At 35.6% G+C, this 21,138-nt stretch overlaps 1 protein-coding gene across 1 annotated transcript in view; it reads right to left on the bottom strand.

Annotated features, from left to right (window-relative positions):
* Positions 1-21,138, bottom strand: part of LRP1B (LDL receptor related protein 1B) — a 1,972,098-nt gene that overhangs the window by 630,242 nt on the left and 1,320,718 nt on the right. Inside the window, exons 33-35 of the mRNA XM_068968462.1 lie at positions 13,820-13,960; positions 8,309-8,434; positions 7,123-7,254 (exon numbers count right to left, since the gene is read on the bottom strand). Coding sequence (XP_068824563.1) covers positions 7,123-7,254; positions 8,309-8,434; positions 13,820-13,960 — 399 coding nt within the window. The remainder of the gene's footprint in view (positions 1-7,122; positions 7,255-8,308; positions 8,435-13,819; positions 13,961-21,138) is intronic.

The raw sequence follows: 21,138 nt of genomic DNA, 5'->3' as shown, positions 1-21,138 counted from the left end.
TGTGAATAAGTACAAACCTGGTATTGGGACCTTTCACTTTCATGAGGAAGGCTAACTGCCTGAGAAAGAAGTTTCATGAAACTTTGTAACATTTTCGATAACAGAATGATATACCCTAAATAAGCTGACTGAGCAGAGCTTTCATCATAGTAGGTCATCACTGTGAATCTTCTGGAGCTTTTGATTTTAGGTAACCTGTTGAGAACTCCAGAAGCCTAACAGAAGATTACTTTCTTTTGCTTTGTATTTTATGCTCTTAGTTCAAAAGTTATCCAAAAAGGATTTGCTAATTACTTCCAATAATTTGTTTAACCTATAATGACTTATTTTATGTATGGTTATATTTGTTTCCTGGTAGTGTTGGAAAGTTTGTTTTCTGGTGGTAGTTGGTATTATATGTCTTGAAATATTTACTGGACTTGCCTATCTACAAATACATATAAACTGTTCACATGACTTGAAAATACAGTATTGAAGCAAATTTAAAATGACAACACAAAGCAGTATTGGTTCACTGTCACAAGAACAAGAAGAAATTGAACCAGCCCTAAAAATTCATTTGTTGCCAAGGAAATGGTTTTCATAAAATTGAAAAAATGTCTGAAAGCAACAGTATTGTATTTCTTAAGCTATTGCTGTTACTGACATAAAATGAATTCTTTCTATAATTCTTCTTTGGCCTTGGTTGATGACAGAATGGTTATTAGAAAAAAATTTGTAAACAGCTCTCTGCTAAGCCTCCAGGCAAAGGAAAACAAGCCTCTCACTTGAGTGTCACCTGCTTCAATTATTAAATGGATTTAAAGCCATATGATTCTTTACATAAATAAAAATAAAACATGATCTTCTATCAGTATAAATTTGCAGAAGTGCAATTTATGAGCTCCTATTGGTTAATGTTCCCTGAATTCAAGAGTTCTCTAATGTTTTCAGGCTTTGGATTTAAGCCTCCTGCTTCTGGCTTTCAGTTTTATTTTTACAGTAGCCTCTAGACTTCTCCATCTATACAGCACCAATGATAAAACATCTAGGTTAAAGATGAAAAATTTCTCCACATTGAGGGACACTCAGAGAGGTTCACTGAGGTACAAGGAGAAGAGAAGATGGAGGGGGTAGTTAGAGGTAACTGGAATGAGATGCGGTGAGATCAAAAGAGGAGAGAGCAAGCTAGCCAGTAGTCAGTTCCTAATGTGCGCTCTATAGTCTGGACTGCTCAGAGGTATTTACGGAGTTATACAGGGAAGAGGAGAGGGAGGAAGTAGACAGAGGTGACCAGGAGGATAAGAGAGAGGAATGAGAAGGAGAGAGACAAATCCTGCCAGTAACCAGTTCCTTAGGTGTTCTCCACCGTCTGGAACACACAGAGATTCACAGAGTTGGATAGAGAAGAGATGGGGGAGAAAAGAGACAGAGGCCACCTGGTGGAGAAAAAGGAGAGTCCATAGGAGGAGAGAGTGGTCAAGGCAGTAATCTCACTCAGGTAAACTTGGGTAGTGAAGTTTGGGTTTTTAAATGTACAAAATTGACAACAAAAACCTAAGAGCAAAGATTAAAAGTCTGTTTTTGGAGACAATGGTCTGCTTTTCTGGTTGCCTGATGTCCTCTGCCAGCCTACAGAAGTTGTTTTGTGGAGTTTGCTCAGCATTGAAATGTTCTTTTGAGGAATTTGTGAGGGAGAAAGTGGTCCTCCCGTCCTATTCCTCTGCCATCTTTTTCGAATTCCTCTGCAGAAGTGTAATTTAGTTTCATCAAGTAGTGCCAATAATGGTCTAAGTAAGATTGTGTTTAAAACATTAGAAATGCAAGACGGCATAGCATGAAGAATTAAAAGTAGAACACTCCATTACTACTCCCCCTGTTGATCTCTCTGGGTTTGTTTCCTTATCTGTAACATAAGACATGCCACTAGATTGAGTCAAAAGTTCATTCTAACATTTGAAGATAGATGTAAATGATGTGAGACTATTAATAAGAAAGTCTTTCATGGAAATAAATGACATTCAACTGTGTAAATACAGCAAAAGTATCGTGTCACATATTCTTTTTCAATATTGTTGTGTACTTTTATGACAGACTTTATTTTTATAGTAGTTTTAATTTCACAGCAAATTTGAGCAGGAGTCCCCATATACCCTTTCCTTTCCACTAGCAACGTCTCAGATAAGAGTGGTACATCTGTTACAAGTATTGAACCTACCCTGATAGGTCTACAGTTTATATTAGTATCTATAGGTTACATTAGGATTTGGTCTTTGTGTTTTATATTCTCTGGATTTTAATAGATGTGTAATGATATGTTCTGTCAGTTTGTGTATTGTCTCAGTAGCCAGATCACTATGTGATGGTGGGAAAAGGCATTTAGAATATTCCCCATAGTAACTGTAAAGCAATGGCATCAGGATAATAGCTCTTTGATGATCTCTTTAAAAAAGAAAAAAATAATAATCCTACTGATTATCCATTCATGCATTCATGCTTACTAAAGATCACATTTCTAACTGGAGCAGTGAGCTTTGTTATGAAGGCTTTTCCCCTAATTAAAATATATCTTTAAAACATCAAATGCAGTATTCATTCATCAGGAGGGATATCACCCAGCAGGCCAAGATTTTCAAAGCTGATTTTTTTTTTTTTTCCAGTGGAATGGGACTTTTCCAGTGAAGTGATAAAGAACACTTTGAACATTTTGAAATAGCCACAGGGTCTTCTTTCTTCTGTGGGTAGTATCCAGAATTGCTTCATCTGGTAAAAGAAATTCTTTCACTCACTGCAGAAAACTTTAATTCATTACAACCAAAACCCAGCAAGATTCAGATGTGTTAATCCTTGTGAAAGGTATGGATTTGAGCATATATTTAGCCCTGAGAATTGTGGTAGTGAAATAATATTATATAAATTATGATGGTCACACTTGACAAGAAATCCTTCTTCACACCATTTCCTTATTATGTTTAGAATAAGAGGCTGTTGTGCCCTTATATTTTACCATTTTTTTTTGATCCTAAAAGTAGAAATTATGTTTCTGAAGTAAACACAATCAATGAAAGAAGAGCAGATAGAATGTCTGCATAGGAAACTACTGGAGGAAGAACCTATCATCAGGTTATAAAGGTCTTGATAAAAAAAAAAAAAAAGATTGATGTATCAAAACTTATATTTTCTATTAATCTCTCTGGGGCAATTCAGTTATTTTCCTTCCTTCCCCTCTAAAGCATCTTCACTCAGCCTAGCCACAGAACTTCTATACTGTCTACAGTGATATTGATATGAATCAAGTTTCTTAAACTTATTCTGATGCTAATACATGTTCATAAAATGCAAGCATGAAAGGGTCATATTATATAGTAGAAGGAAGCACCAAAGGTATGTGGAAACATGGTCAAAAACTCCTGATAAGACTGCCACAACTACCATCATCATTAGTGTTTTCTGTTGGTTTACTGTCTAAGTACTGTCCATCAGACACTGTCTAGACTCCTAGGTTTATATTTAATGACTTCAAAGAGCTGGTGATGTTATTTAATCTTTAAATATCTGCTATACATATTATTCATATCATTAAGTTCATTTTCACTAGAGAAATTTATTAACCTACTCTTTCTGTCCTCAAGAAGTTAAGACTCAACTACTATTCTATGCAGATAACTGAACAGAAAACACACACACACACACACACACACACACACACACAGAGAGAGAAAACAAAATCCTTCCTAACTGGGAGTTTAAATATAGTTTGCAGAACAGGTTTGTAAATATATATCACATATGCTAACTTCTACAGTTTACTATTTTCCATGGAAATTTATTGATTTCTATGATATTATCACTATTTTCTAAGTAACTATGTGTATCAAGCACTGTTTCAAACATTTGCACAAAGCGATCTAAATATTCTCATAGTGAGGAAACTGAGCCTCAGGAAAATTAAGTAATGTACCCAAAGTCAACACTTGTTAAGTGTTTAAACTGGTTATAGAATCCAAGTAGTCTGTTGCTAAAATCTGGCCTCTTCCCACCATAGGTTTTATTGGTCCCTATGTCTGACCATCTTTGATTTCAAAGCAAGTTCTATCTCTCTGTTTTCTAATTAACAGAAATGTTAATAGACTATTCAGGATTCTGATTTCACATGACTATTCCAAATGCTTACATCCTTTTACATTTAGAATAAAATGATTTTCTAAAGAGCCTTCCTTTCTAAGAATGCAATTTTAAAATATGCACAAAAGACGCTTACTCCTTGGAAGAAAAGTTATGACCAACCTAGACAGCATATTCAAAAGCAGAGACATTACTTTGCTGACTAAGGTCCATCTAGTCAAGGCTATGGTTTTTCCTGTGGTCGTGTGGATGTGAGAGTTGGACTGTGAAGAAGGCTGAACGCTGAATAATTGATACTTTTGAAGTGTGGTGTTGGAGAAGACTGTTGAGAGTCCCTTGGACTGCAAGGAGATCCAACCAGTCCATTCTGAAGGAGATCAACCCTGGGATTTCTTTGGAAGGAATGATGCTAAAGCTGAAGCTCCAGTACTTTGGCCACCTCATGCGAAGAGTTGACTCACTGGAAAAGAGTCTGATGCTGGGAGGGATTGGGGGCAGGAGGAGAAGGGGATGACCAAGGATGAGATGGCTGGATGGCATCACGGACTCGATGGACGTGAGTCTGAGTGGACTTCGGGAGATGGTGATGGACAGGGAGGCCTAGCGTGCTGCGATTCACAGGGTCGCAAAGAGTCGGATATGACTGAGCGACTGAACTGAACTGAACTGAACAATATGAAGAACACAAAGTTTTAACAAATAACTAAGAATTGTTCTATTGAAAAACTATTTTGATACAAAGTATGTTTATTACAAAATATCAGTAGTTACTAAGGATTTGGGGCTTCCCAGGGTGGCACTAGTGGTAAAGAATCCGCACGCCAGTGGAGGAGACATGAGAGAAAGGGGTTAGATCCGTGGGTTGGAAAGATCTCCTGGAGGAGGACAGGACAACCCACTCCAGTATTCTTGCCTCGAGAATCCCATGGCCAGAGGAGCCTGGTGGACTATGGTCCATGGGGTCATAAAGAGATGGACATGAAGTGACTTAGCACACATGTAGAAATAGGGAGAATACTATTCTTTGCAAATAAAATTACCTCTCTAATTGCATATTATTTGAAACTTCAGCATCTCAGGGTCATTACAAAACCCTGGAGAGTAAATTCAACTCATACAAATAATCAGTTTGCCCTTAAGGAACAAGAGGTTACTAATGATATAATCACAGCATTTGACCAAATGGCTTATTTGACATTTGATTTGGAAATTTATCAAATACTTTAAAAAATCATTATGGAGTTCTTAAAAGAATCAAATATGTGATGCTGGCTAAAACATGGGATTATGTATATTTAGTAAAAATACATATATTAATGCATTTTTCAAGAAGTTCAAGTTTTTCTTAGTTTTACATCTATTAAATCCTATTAATAAAATTCTAAAGAAAGATATGTTTGTAAATAAAGTCAGGGTAGATTACACATGGTAGGGTAGGGAGCATTCCACAAATAATAAGATTGGATCAAAGAGCCTTGTTTGATCAAAAAACACACTAATTTTGGCAAAATTAACATATCAATCAATAAAATATGCTATATCTGTCTAAATATATTTGGAAAAAACATTTAACCATTTAAAAAACATAGGAAATTTGCCTCTCTGTGATTCAAAGTGTTTAGTTCAAATAATCTTCTTAAGAAAAGCCATCTTTCAATCACCTGTGAAGATCCCCAGTAATTTTTTAATTTCTAGCCATGCATTGTATTAACACATGATTGAACAACATGTAAAAGCTGTGGGAAAGAAATAGGCTTAATATCAGAAGCTCATGTATTGATGCTCAGCTTTTCTAAAGATTACAGGTCAAAGAAGAATTATTTTAATATTAAATAAAATTGTCTTTACAAACAAAAAAAATATACTTGGAACATGAATTATGTCTTCAAAACTAAAACAAGAAGCACAGGACTTGGTTGGATGAGCGATGGAGAAATCTGTTTTTATAAATTTAATCCTTCAAGCATAGAATGAAAAATATTATTAACAAAAGAAGTATATCCAATGCTTATCCTATATGTGAATTTAGCAATTAGAACAAAAGACTTATATCCTACAATAGATTTAACAGTTTCTACCATCAATGCCCAATCACACAAGTTTTTTTGTTTATTTGTTTTGTTCGTTTGTTTGTCTTTGACACTCAGCTTGTGGTATCTCAGTTTGCCAACCAAGGATTGAACTTGGGCCCTGGCAGTGAAAGTGCTGAATCCTAACCACTAGACCACCAGGGAACTGCCCCCTCCATCAAATACTTTTTATTAGCCACAGAAAAATGATAGTGTCCAATTTGCTTTCTTTCACTGTTTGCTAAAACAAAAAGGTAAGTCAAACTCTGAATTTACAATGATAGCTACTGTATTGAAAAGTAATACAGAATGGCTTAGCATTTTTAATCGTTTCAATAATGTGGACTCCAGTATTCTTGGGGCTTCGCTGGTGGCTCAGACAGTAAAGAATCTGCCTGCAATACCTATGCTCAGTCCCTGGGTTGGGAAGATCCCCTGGAGAAGGGAATGGCTACACACTTCAGTATTCTTGCCTGGAGAAATCCATGGACAGAGGAACCTGGTGGGCTAAGATCCATGGGGTTGCAAAGAGTCAGACATGACTGAGTGACTAGCATTTTCACTTTCATTTACTGCTACCTGTATTAGAATAGATAATCACATTCTGAAAAACTATTTTAAATATATATGTTTAAGTATATAACTAAAATGTTTTATTTTTAATATGTTTCATTGGAGAAAAATAAACATGCCATATGAAAAATAAAAAAGTAAAAACAAAGCAACCAAGTGGCAAATATGTCATTTTTATATTGCTATATGTTAGAAAAATTTTACTTTTTCAGACAAAACATATTTATAACAATTTGTGTAAGGCTTAGAAATTCACTTCTGATTTGTTTCCTTATTCCTCATCTTGACTATCAGAGTACAGATGGAAAGGTCCTATTTCTATCATGTTTAATAAATCAAAATATCACACATAAATTATGAATAAAAAGCTATTCACCTGCATGGAAATCTATTCCCACAGCAAATGAAGTTCCTGAGATAGGCATCAAAGCATCCATTTTGTCACTTGGTTCGAGAGGTATTCCCCTGATTCCTTCATGAACAGAATACATAAGAAATGACTCTATACCTAAATTTAAAAGAAAACAAAAGCAAAATGAATATTTAATATTGAAATCATTTTATTGGCAGGAGGGGGGATCAAGATGACAAAGTAGAAAGACCCTGAACTTACCTCCTCCCAAAGGAATGCCAAAATTACAACTACTTAAAGAGCATCTACTTATGAGAACAGATTTTCCACTTCTTCCTTTATATTTTTATAAATATATAAAGAAAGAACCACAATAACATGGGTAGGAGGGGCAGAGACATGGTCTTGTCAGTCAGGAAACACACCTACTCCCCAGGAGGAGGAGGATTCACAACCACAGGGGTCCTTCCTGAGGAGTGAAGGGTCTAAGCCCCACACAGGGCTCTCCCCAGCCCAAGGATCCTGCCCTTAAAGACAAGCCATCAGAAAGCTGAGCTTTGAAAAACACCTGAACTTTTTTTGGAGAGCCAAAGATATACAGGACACAGAAGCTTCTCTTTTAGAGAGTGCACACAAAATCTCACATATTGCCAGTACCAGCAAGAGACAGTAGTTTGAAAGGTGCATGGGTCAGATCTACTTGGTGATCTTGGAGAGCCTCCTTGGAAGCCAGGAGGAAATTGGGAAGCCCCCTGGGGACTGAAAGGCTGGTGGCAGCCACTTTACGGATCTTGGTATCCTTCTCAAACTATCCAAAATATGTTCCATAGGAAGGAACACCTCCAAGTTATTTCTATGAGGACAGCATCACTCTAATTCCAAAACCAGACAAAGATACCACAAGAAGATAAAAATGATAGGCCAATATCACTGATGAGCATAGATGTGAAAATCCTCACTAAATGTTAGCAAATCGAATTTAACAATATGTTGAAAGGATCATACATCATGTTCAGGTGTTAATTTTGCAAGGGATTCAAGGACAGTTCAACGTCTATAAATCAATCAATGTGGCACATCATGTTAACAAAATAAAGAATAACAAATTATATGGTAATCCCAATAAACAAAGATAAAGCTGACTCCGGTTGCCTAAAAACTGTATCGATGAAATAAATGCATCAGAAATAAGATTTTCAAAATCTTATACCTCGACATGACATGCGGTTCTTTTGGAGATAATATCCCACTGTACACATGCAAGTTCTTGTAGTTTCAGATGTTGGTAAACAAAGCTGAGAACATCCACCATTATTTAGTTGGCAGGAATTGCTGCCTGCAAAGTAGAAAAACAGACAGAAATATAAAAATCAAGAAAAGTTTATAACATATTATTGATTTATAAATGCTGCTGTTTCATATTGGTTAGTATCATATCTTATTCCTGCAAATAATTTGAAGTAGCAGATCATAGTTGAAGTCTGTCTTTCCAAAAAAGGCACAGTGTAGTGATTACAGAAAACAATACTATAATCAATTTAGAGTGTTGATCAACCTGAATATTAATTGAAAGGACTAATGCTGATGCTGAAGCTCTAATACTTTGGCCACTTGATGCAAAGAGCCGACTCGTTGGAAAAGACGCTGATGCTGGGGAAAAGATTGAAGGCATAAGGAAAAGGGGACGACAGAGGATGAGACGGTTGGATGTCATCACCGACTCAATTAACATGAGTTCAAGCAAACTCTGGGAGACAGTGGAGGACAGGGAAGCCTGGTATACTGCAGTCCCTGGGATTGCAAAGAGTCAGATATGACTTAGCAACTGAATGACAATAGATTAGATGTTAACTGTTCCCACTAAAAGAAAAGAAATAATAACTATGTGATGTAACAACTAGCACCACAGTAGTAACCATATTGCAATACAAAAAATACTAAATCAACACACTATACATTTTAACCAGTTGTCTGTCAATTATATATTAGTAAATATATATTTACAATAAATAATAACTAATATTTTGCAAAGTGAGATGCATGAGAGAATTCACAGAGACAGAAAAGCAAAAGGCGATGGGTGTGTCATGAACGTGGGCATAGACTCTAATACCTTAAGGCCACATAAACCAGGAAATCTCTTCTAAATTCTAAATTTCACTTCAACTCTACAGTTACTTCATTTTCAAGAATAATTTATCCAATGGAATCAAATAAACAGTTATTAATTTAGATTACTTACTCAAATATTATACCATTAAAAGTAAGGAGATATAGATACATAACTTCTTAAAAGCAAGGAACTAACTGTTGACATTTCAAGGAATATAATTCTTCCAAAATAAATTTAAAACACACCCATAGGAGTTATCTAACTAATTGGCATATTAATTTTCCTTATTCTTGTGTAGTAGCAATGACAAATATTAGTCAGTTAATCAGAGTTAGGCATTCTATAAAGATGTTCCATTGAATTTACTAGGCCCAATGTGCTAATTAAAGCTGGTAGCATGAAGTTAAGTAATTTACAATCTTATCCAGCAGGTTCATTAAATATCCCAGTTTTATAACATTTTTATTATTCTAGGACATGCAATGACATTTGCTGGATGTTCAAACACTGATATGAGGTATAATAAATCCAGTGAGAATTACAAAACACGATGAAAGCTATACATCAATAGTCTTCTATGGAAAATTCAAAACACCAATGCAGCTCATTATTTCTAGTCTCCTGAATTCAAGATAGTCTAAAGGGATTTAATTGTTCAATCAAACCTGTCACATGTTCTGTCATTTTTGAAGTGTGAAATAGGCTCAACTGGGACAATTTCTCATCAGAGAGATCTACCACATTCTTTGCTGATTTCCCATAACTGGCAGTTGTTCTTACATAGATTCACATACTATGATTTGCCTTGAACTTTTGAAATGATTACCTTTGTTTCCTATAGAAACTAATAAAGATTAATTGATTTATTCCTTTTTACCAAGCTGACATAATAATAAGATGAGTTTTCAGCTCTATTTCTATTTTAGTGATGAGCCAATTATTTTTATAGATCTATAATAATTCTATACTGACCCAATACTTATTTCATTTTATAGGAAGCATGTGAATGGATAAGTGAAAGGCAAAGAGAAAGGGAAATATATACCCAACTGAATGCAGAGTTCCAAGGAATAATAAGGAGAGAGAAGGAAGCCTTCTTAAGTGAACTACAGCACAACTGTGCTCATTTCACATGTTAGCTAGGTTATGCTCAACATCCTTTAAGCTAGGCTTCAATAGTACATGAACCAAGAACTTTCAGATGTACAAGCTGGATTTAGAAAAGGCAGAGGAACCAGAGATCAAATTGCCAACATCTGTTGGATGATAGAAAGCAAGACAATTCCAGAAAAAACATCTACTTCTGTTTCATTGACTACACTAAAGCCTTTGACTGTGTGGAATACAATAAAATGTAGAAAAATTTTAAAGTGAAGGGAATACCAGACCACTTTACCTGCCTCCTGAGAAACCTGCATGCAGGCCAAGAAGCAACAATTAGAACAGACATGAAACAATGGACTGTTTAAAAATTGGGAAAGGGATACTTCAAGGCTGTATGCACTCACTCTGCTTATTTAACTTATATGCAGAGTAATAATGCAAAATGCTTGGCTGAAGGAATTACAAGAAAGAATCAAGATTTCCAGGAGAAATATTAATAACCTCAGATGTGCAGATTACACCATCCTAATGGCAGATGGTGGGACGGCAGAGAATTAGATGGTTAGATGGCATCTCTGACTCAACAGACTTAAATTTGAGCAAACTCCTGGAGGCAGTGAAGGGCAGGGAAGCCTGGCATTCTGCAGTACAAAGAGTCAGACATGACTGAGCAACTGAATGATAACTTGTGAATGTATATTAATACAATGCCAATCTATAGCAATATGCATTTAGTTATAGATTTTTTCCAACTACCATTGAACAGTGAAAATCTGACAAGTGATTCATATCTGTAAATTTTGAAAAAAAAAACAAATGGATAGCAGGGGAAACAAAGGAATTAAAGAAATAAAGAATCATGGATTAGAGAGTGATTTGTAAAAACAAGAGAAAATACAGAGTTATATAACCTTGATATCTAAAATGCATGAAGAATGAAGAAAAAGGAACTTCTGTGATTGTATATTTTAAAACATAATAATAATAGAAATATGCAATAAGATATAATTATTTTTATAAATAATAAAATTCACTATGCTAATAATGTTGTTCAACAATAACACATGTATATTATTTGCTTAGTCTTAAGGGAAAAAGTAAAATAAAAATAATTTTTAATAATATCTTTGCCTATGAAACATAAATTTAATGCAGAAAAAATAGAGATTTTTTAAAGTAATAATTTAGGTGGTGAATACCTAGCACATTAGAAAAAGTGGTTTGGCTTAATATTTTGCAATGATATAGATGTTCAAACTTCATTCCTCAATTCACTGGTGGGACTAGAAAAGTCCACTTGGCTAAGGAGAAGTCTCAGCTCTCCAGTGATCTGTATCAAAAATGATAAATGAAGTAACTAATTATACTTTGAAATCTGAAGTGGTAGTACTGTTAACACTTTAAGTAGTCCTAAATTGCTCATATTTCATACTAATGAAGCTTTTAAACTACCTGCTATGATTCTGTTAATGGGGTTGTCTTTAATACAGATGCTTTTATCAGCATATTCTTCTGGTAGAAACAGTATTTTAAGTTTAGTATTATCATACCATTAATTTCTAAGTGTTAGAGGTCCTGGCCAGTTTGGAAATACTTTCACAGTGCATGGAAGCCCCAACTCTACTTATAGAATCATATCCTTAAAAGATTAATGGGTCTTGTTAAAATGAACAATGTGAAACAAGCATAATATACTGAATTTTTCTTCCAGGAAACTTCATTGGAACTGTATCTACAAAAAATTGACTATTTTATTAATTTACAATTTTCAACAAAGTATGTGTGTGTTCTTTTGAAGAAGTGAATACATGTTTTTTTAATGTTTGGAAATATAATCTCCCATTTTCTAATTTGTATTTTACATTGTTGAATGTTTTCAGATATGATTTCATTCAGTGTAGACTATAAACTTAAGTTTATCACAATACTATAAGATTTTACACTTAACAAATACATTGTATTGAAATCCACAAAAATGCGATCATATTTTACTTATTAAGTAGCAGTATTTTATTTCCAGTTATACAATCTATTCTCCAAGGCTTGAATGCCAGTAAAATCATTCATTTTGATTCAGAATTTTTTCTATTAAATAATTCCTAGTGAAAACACTCATTCATTATTACAGACAATAACAAAAAAGAATTAGAGAATAAATACAGATTTGTGCATAGGAGTTTGGATGTCAGTGTCATCTCAAGCATGAATGGGATTCTCCAGGCAAGAATACTGGAGTGGGTTGCCATTTCCTTCTCCAGGGAATCTCCCCGACCCAGGGATCGAACCCAGGTCTCCCACATTGCAGGCAGACGCTTTAACCTCTGCACCACCAGGGAAGCCATAACAAAAAAGAATCAGAGAATAAATACAGATTTGTGCATATGAGTTTGGATGTCAGTGTCATCTCAAGCACGAATGGATCTCAGTAATCAGATTGTTTTACAAAGTAATTTTTTTTTTCCTTAAAAATATTTTTTTTTCCTTGCTAAAGAAATACATTCCCTGATACTACCGGCAATAAAGGATTCCAGACTAAAATTTGGCCCATACTCTATTGAGAAAAGGCAATCTTGAACCTGGTTTTCATTTTGTCTCTGGATGTACGGGATGATTTTCACTTGGTATCTCCCAATAAATTAATTCTGCCTGCTTGTTGTTACCTGTCTTTGGAATTAGTGAACACTTTGGTTCACTATTCTTTTTTACTGTCTTTTAAAAAATTTTTTTGGTTCACTTTTCTTATCTCTACCCTTATCTGCTTTGGTCTACATGCCCAAATCTTTTAGATAAAAATCTTTTTAAGTTTTCTGGATATTTTTTTCCTAAGCAGAAAAATATATGAACAAAAGTATTTTCATGTCCATGATATAAGACACTAGAATATAGAAGAATATTTTTTCTGGGAAGGGAGTTCTGCTAATGTCATGGATCATGAACCAAAAACTAAAAAAAACAAGCAGGTGTGAGGCCATACTGCCTGGCATCGCTAATCTAATTGCCATTTGGGCCATGTGACAAGTCCACCTATGTAAACCATCTGTTAGTTCCCTCACTCCATTTCACTGCATACCATTTGGACAAGGAGAAACAAAAAAGCGAAATGCTTAGAGCCAAAAATGTAGTGCTTTTGGTTATGAAATTCTTATATTGACATAGTCCATTTGAAGTCCCTTAGTTCATCCATTTTCTGGGCATAATTATACTTTGAATATATTTCACTAGGATTTTAAAATTATTTTTCATATTCTTAAATCAAGAACTGAATAGACCTCTTTGAAGACCTGACAAATTCAAATTCCTTGGGCAGCTTTGCTAACATTTTAAAAGCTCACTATATACCTTATGTTAAAGGTATTTCTTCTGCAGTATTAAGCAGTACTTGCCTCCCTCCTTCCTCCTTTTTTTTATTAGGAGGAAAATAGGAAACATCAGTTGTTGACGAGAAAATTATATGAATAATTATGTATTCAAAAGGCAGCAAAAATTCATTACCATGTGACTTACCTTGCTGAGCTTCTTTATCATACACTTTCATATGAACAACCCCAGAAGTCTTATTTCTTAGAACGGTGGGGTTTCTTCCATCTCTTTTGCTGCAGGTTCCCAGCTGAGCTAAGTTTTGGTCTGCCCACCACAGTTTCTTATCTATAAAAATGAAAAGACTTTTTAAATGAAAAAGATAATCATCTTATTAAATAATAATAAAGAACTATTAAACTCTAATGGTTTCTGATTTCTTTGGTTAAATTCCCAAACTCTGTTTCTAAGGGAAACAGCACAATCACTTTTACTTTTAAAAATACTTATCACGGTACATTCTATTGTTTAAATTTTCCTTCTTTTACTCCAATTAGAGATTCTTGACTTTAATTTTTCTTTTTCTTAAAGAATACGGGATATAAATAAAGGTATAGTTCAAATAAATATGGAATACAGATTTTATTATTCACAATCTAAACCATGATTATAGTAGTATTGTACTATATCTGTAAATAAGCAGTAAAATCCAACAAAATATCTAAACAACTGTGAAAAAGATTGTTCTCTAAGTTCTATATAAAGCATGTAAGCTTTTAATCACTGGTACTCTCCACTATTGGATTCTTCACAGTTATAGTGACATTTTTTTGTACAGTTCATGTTCATTTCTCCAAAATTTTATAAATGAATACTATTAACTGGTATTGAATGTTTATTTGGTAATAGAGAATATACAATGTGCCTCAGATTAGAATAAGACAGGTAGCTAGAACAGTAGTCAATTTTTACACTTATTATTACAGTATATTATGTCAAACTATCATATCAAAACTATAGGGATGCTATTATTATTTTCTGAGATTCAGAGATTAACCACCTCAGTCAAATTCATATATATGGTCATTCTGTCTCCAAAACTTGAATTCTTTCTAAGAGTCTACTCTTAGTGCATTAAAACATTTAAGGTAATTAAATAATTTTAAATCAAGTTCATAATTTTAAAGGTATTGAACAATCTATTTATTTCAACAGGAATCTTCAACAAGACAATTGACACTAGTATCAATTCCAACCAAGAATCTAAGTCAGGTTATTGAGCTCAGGGAAGAAAACAATAACAATGCAGTCTTTACCTTCAAGGTACAATTATTCTCAATCAAATGTCAGGATATTTTAGATTGAACCAAAGGTTTGTTTCAGGTATTACCAAAGGAGTAATAACATAGACATTAATGATAACTATCCTTTTCTAAATCTGATTTTATGCAACGCACAATTCTAAACACTATAGATAAATTCATTTAATGCTCTCAATTCTATAAGATAAGTACTACTATTATTAAGTTCAGTTCAGTTCAGTTGCTCAGTCATGTCCAACTCTTTGAGACCTCATGGACTACAACACTCCAGGCTTCCCTGTCCTTCACCAACTCCTGGAGCTTGCTCAAACTCATGTCCATCGAGTCGGTGATGCCATCCAGCCATCTCATTCTCTGTTGCTCTCACAGCAAATACTGACACCCTCCTGGAGGTCCTCCACTCTTCTGAAGGACTCTGGGAGGCAAACCTCTGCCTGTCTCTGGGAAGAGTTTACAGTTGAGGTTATATCCTAAGCAGCCACCAATCATCCTAGCTTCACACAAGAAATCCTGGGCAAAGAATCATTAGTACTCTCTTACAGAGTCAAGGGTGAGGATGCATGCTCCATAGGGCAAGAATGTTATTTAATGAATGAACAAACAAATGAATAAGACAAACAGAAAATATAATAGAAAAGAGAAAGGTAAAATATCTATCTGAAAAGTTCAATAGAGCATTTCCTGGAGGTCCAGTGCAAGGGGCATGGGTTTAATCCCTAGTCGGGGAACTAAGATTGCATATGATATGCAGCCCAGTCTCCCCCCAAATAAATAAAAAAGTCCAATAGCCAGTATCATCAGATTGTACTTGTAAGAATTATATTCACTACTTTCATGAAGTTACAGGGAAAATAAATAAATAAATAAAACGCTAGTTTTACTTAAAAATGTCCTTAATTGAAAAGTAATAAGCATCAGTTTTGTTCAGTCTAAGCCTTTTTATTATTCTGAGTAACAAAAATTGGGAGCCTGTGCATGTAGAAAGCACTTTGGGTGCATCAGTTCACTTCAGTGGCTCAGTCGTGTCCAACTCTTTGCGACCCCATGAACCGCAGCTCGCCAGGCCTCCCTCTCCATCACCAACTGCCGGAGTCTACCCAAACCCATGTCGGTTGAGTTGGTGATGCCATCCAACCATCTCATCCTCTGTCGTCCCCTTCTCCTCCTGCCCTTAATCTTTCCTAGCATCACGGTCTTTTCAAATGAGTCAGCTCAGGTGGCCAAAATATTGGAGTTTCAGCTTCAAAATTAGTCCTTCCAGTGAACACCCAGGACTAATCTTTAGGATGAACTGATTGGATTTCCTTGCAGTCCAAGGGACTCTCAAGAGTCTTCTCCAACACCACACTTCAAAAGCATCAATTCTTCAGCACTCAGCTTTCTTTATTGTCCAACTCTCACATCCATGCATGACTACTGGAAAAACCATAGCATTGACTAGACAGACCTTTGTTAGGAAAGTAATGTCTCTGCTTTTTAATATGCTGTCTAGGTTGGTCATAAAATTCCTTCAAAGGAGTAAGATTGTTTTAATTTCATGGCTGCAGTCACCATCTGTAATGATTTTGAAGCCCCCAAAAATAAAGTCGGACACTGTTTCTACTGTTTCCCCATTTATTTCCCATGAAGTGATGGGACCAGATGCCATGATCTTCGTTTTCTGAATGTTGAGCATTAAGCCAACTTTTTCACTCTCCTCTTTCACTTTCATCAAGAGGCTCTTTAGTTCTTCACTTTCTCCCATAAGCGTGGTGTCATTTGTATATCTGAGGTTATTGATATTTCTCCAGGCAATCCTGATTCCAGCTTGTGATTCTTCCAGCCCAGCATTTCTCATGATGTACTCTGCATAGAAGTTAAATAAGCAGGGTGACAATATATAGCCTTGACATACTCCTTTTCCTATTTGGAACCAGTCTGTTGTTCCATGTCCAGTTCAAACTGTTGCTTCCTGTCCTGCATACAGGTTTCTCAAGAGGCAAATCAGGTGGTCTTGTATTCCCATCTCTTTCAGAATTTTCCACAGTTTCTTGTGATCCACACAGTCAAAGGCTTTGGCATAGTCAATAAAGCAGAAATAGATGTTTTCTTGGAACTCTCTTGCTTTTTCCATGATCCAGCAGTTGTTGGCAACTCTGCTTTTTCTAAAACCAACTTGAACGTCTGGAAGTTCATGGTTCACGTATTGCTGAAGCCTGGCCTGGAGAATTTTGAGCATTTCTTTACTAGCATGTGAGATGAGTGCAATTGTGCAGTAGTTTGAGCATTCTTTGGCATTTCCTTTCTTTGGGATTGGAGTGCTGAGTTTTCCAAATTTGTTGACATATTGAGTATAGCACTTTCATAGCATTGTCTTTCAGGATTTGAAATAGCTCAGCTAGAATTCCTTCACCTCCACTAGTTTTGTTCGTAGTGATGTTTCCTAAAGCCCACTTGACTTCACATTCTAGGATGTCTGGCTCTAGGTGAGTACGAGTGATCACACAGTAGTGATTATCTGGGTCTTGGGTGCATAGTGAACTACAGTTGTATAGAACAAATGTACTTATGAGATAGCTTAAACTGTAGGAAGAATGAGATCCTTTTTTCAAAGGATATCATTTTATCATTGAAAGAATGTCTGACAATCCATGGCTATTCAGACTTAGATATTTGGCAGAAATTTTCCTCAAAAAACAAACAAACAAACAAACAAAAAAACGGGAGTGAACTGTTTGACAATAACCAACTTTGAGACTTATTATAAAGCTATAGTAGTTGAGACAGTGTTGTATTGTTGAAAGAGTAAGATCTCTGTCTTTATAGATCCTATGTTCTAATGAGGGAGATAGACAAGAAATAAACACACAGAAAAGGTATATCTAAAATTCCTATAAATCAACAGCAAATAAATAATCTGATTGAAAATGGGCAAATAAATGAAACATTTATCTAAAGACTTGCGAACAGCCAGCAGGTATTTGAAAAAATGCTCAACATCATTAATCATCAGGAAAATGCAAATCAAAACCACAATGAAATATCACCTCACATCTGGCTCTCAAAAAAGTACAAACAAAAGAAAACAACACACAAACAAAAAACATAGCAATGCTGGCAAGGATGGAAGGATGTGGAGAAACTGAAACTCTTGTACACTGTTGCTAGGAATGTAAAACAGTACTGACACTATTTTAAATGGTATGGAGATTAGTCAAAAAATTAAAAATAGACTACCGTATGACCTTGGCCACCTCATGAGAAGAGCTGACTCATTGGAAAAGCCCCTGATGCTGGGAAAGATTGAAAGCAAAAGGAGAAGGGGGTGGCAGAGGTTGAGATGGTTAGATAGCATCACTGACTCAATGGACATGAGTTTGAGCAAATTCTGGGAGATAGTGGAGAACAGGGAAGCCTGCAGTGCTGCAGTCCATGGGGTTGCAAAGAGATGGAAATGACTTAGGGATTGAACAACAATAGCAATGTTCTAGCAGTACCATTTCTGGGTATATATACTAACTGTATATATAATAACAAGTCAAAATCTTGAAGAGATATTAACACTCCAATGTTCACTGTGACATTATTCATAATAACAAATGTAAATGTATGGAAACAACCTAAAAGTTCACCAAAAGATGAAGGATCAATAAAGTCTGGTGTGCATATACAATGGAATATTATTCAGCCTTTAAAAAGGATAATAATCTCATGGGGGATGTTGATAACAGACAAGACTACATGTGGGTAGGGATAAGGAGAATATAGGAAATCTCTGTATTTTCTTGTCAATTTTGCTGTGAACCTAAAAATGCTCTCACAAAATAAAGTCTTTCTAAAACTAGAGACAATTTCACCACATGCAACAAGATGGATGAAATTTGAGGACATTACAGTAAATAAGATTAGCCAGTCACAGAAGGATAAGTATTGTATGATTGCACTCATATGAGGTATCTAAAACAGTCAAACTCATGGTAACAGAGTAGACTAGTGGTTTCCAGGAGTAGGGCATGGGGCTGGGGGATGAGGGAGCTGCTGTCCAGCAGGTATAAAATGTTTCAGTTATAGAAGATGAATAGATTCTAGAGATCTCCTATACAATATTGTGCCTATAGCTAACAATATTTTATTGTGCACTTAAAATTTTGTTAAGAGGATAGATCTTATGGTAAGTGTCCTTACCACAATAAAAAAGATAAGAAATAACTGAAGACTCTCATGAGTCCTATAAAGAAAATAGGCACAGTTTCATTTTCCGGTTTTCCTATTTTTGTCTGCACATGACTCCACTCTACTTACCCTTCACTGCACAAGTCTAACCCTACACTCAGTGCAATACTTCAGACTAGCACATCCCACACTGACTATTCTTTCTCATTGATTCCAAAGCCTCTACAGACAGCATCATATGGTTTTGTATGAAATTGCTGCTTTTTCTTTTCTTTTCACTTGTACTAATTTTCACTCTTTATCCAGAGATGAAAATCCTGAGAATAAGGATCCTGTCTTGTATTTCTTTGTATTCTTCACAGTGCATTGTATTCTTTTGAACTGAGTGTAATGTAGAAATTCTCTAAATATCTGTGAAATGACTGGGGAAATAATATCCCTAAAAATATCTCCCATAATAATTTACTACTTAGAAAACATTTAAATAAAGCCATCTCCTCCACTTCCTCCCCTTAAAATGTTCTCTTTTTAAATATTTTTCTTTTTTTGACAACTCCTCTAATATAAAGAACTTTGGTTTTGACTCTGTAATTATTTAGAATCATATTTCTATCACTTTTTTTCCCTTACACTGTTATTCATTTAAATATACTAGAATCTTCAGAAATTACCAGAGTCCAAAAACTACTTGCTTATGTTGGAAGCAATTATAAATATCCCTATGTCACTATTATAGGCTGAAATCTGCACCACAAAATTCATATGTTAAAATTCTAACTCTTAGTACCTCAGACTGGGGCTGTATTTGAACATAAAATCGTTAAAGAAGTAATTAGGCTTCCCTGGTGGCTCAGATGGAAAAGAGTCTGCCTGTAGTGATAGAGACCTGGGTGTGATCCCTGAGTTGGGAAGATCCCGTGGAAAAGGAAATGGCTACCCACTCCAGTATTCTTGCTTTGGGAATCCCATGAATAAAAGAGAAGAGTCTGGTGTGCTATTGTCCATGGGTTTCACAAAGAGTCAGACAGCATTGAACAATGAACACTTTCACATAATAAGAAAGAAAAGTGAAAGTGAAGTCGCTTAGTCGTGTATGACTCTTTGCAACCCCACGGACTGTAGCCTACCAGGCTCCTCTGTCCATGGGATTTTCCAGGCAAGAATACTGGAGTGGGTTGCCATTGCCTTCTCCAGGAGATCTTCCCAACCCAGGGACCAAACCCAGGTCTCCCACATTGTAAGCAGATGCTTTACCATCTGAGCCACCAGGGAAGTTCACAGAAACACACAGATGGAAGACTCAAGGAGGAAAAGGTAGCCATCCACAAGCCATGGAGAGAGGCCTCAGAAGAAATCAACCATGTTGACTCCTGGTTTTAAGACTTCAAGATTCCAGAACAGTGAGACAATGAATTTTTGTCAAGAAATCTAGTCTATGGGACTTTGTTAGGGCAGCCCTAGCAAACAAACATGTTTACTAATAGGGATATAGAAGACACTTATGAAAGAATTAACATAAATATCATAAATGTAAATTGATTCTACCATAGAATCACTAAACTCTGCACTCAAAAGAGAGAGAAATAAAGGAAATAATTTTGCTGAGACACAACTGAGCAAATGAGCCCTAAGTTCCAAGGCCTTTGCTAGGCACATATAACTGTCTCAATCATTCATAAGTGATGTATGCAATAAAATGCCTGTCAATAAGCAAAATCTATAACTTTAAAAAAAAATCCACAAAGATAGCAACAAACCAAAGAGTTGAACTTGCATCTACTGCCTGGAAAATGGAAGAGGAGTGAGGGAGATTTCTCACTTGTGATTTCAGTAACTAAATTTCACCATCAGAGCTCCAAAATCTCTTTCATATGCCTAAGTGAAGTGAAGTAGCTCAATTGTGTCCAACTCTTTGCGACCCCATGGACTGTAGCCTATCAGGCTCCTCCGTCCATGGGATTTTCCAGGCAAGAGTGCTGGAGTGGATTGCCATTTCCTTCTCCAGGGGATCTTCCCGACACAGGACTCAAACCCAGGTCTCCCACATTACAG

The sequence above is a fragment of the Capricornis sumatraensis genome, chromosome 3, assembly GCF_032405125.1.
Source record: "Capricornis sumatraensis isolate serow.1 chromosome 3, serow.2, whole genome shotgun sequence".
In the NCBI taxonomy this organism is placed as follows: domain Eukaryota; kingdom Metazoa; phylum Chordata; class Mammalia; order Artiodactyla; family Bovidae; genus Capricornis; species Capricornis sumatraensis.
The sequence above is the reverse complement of the archived record's forward strand: the minus strand, read 5'-3'. Positions and strand labels throughout refer to the sequence as shown.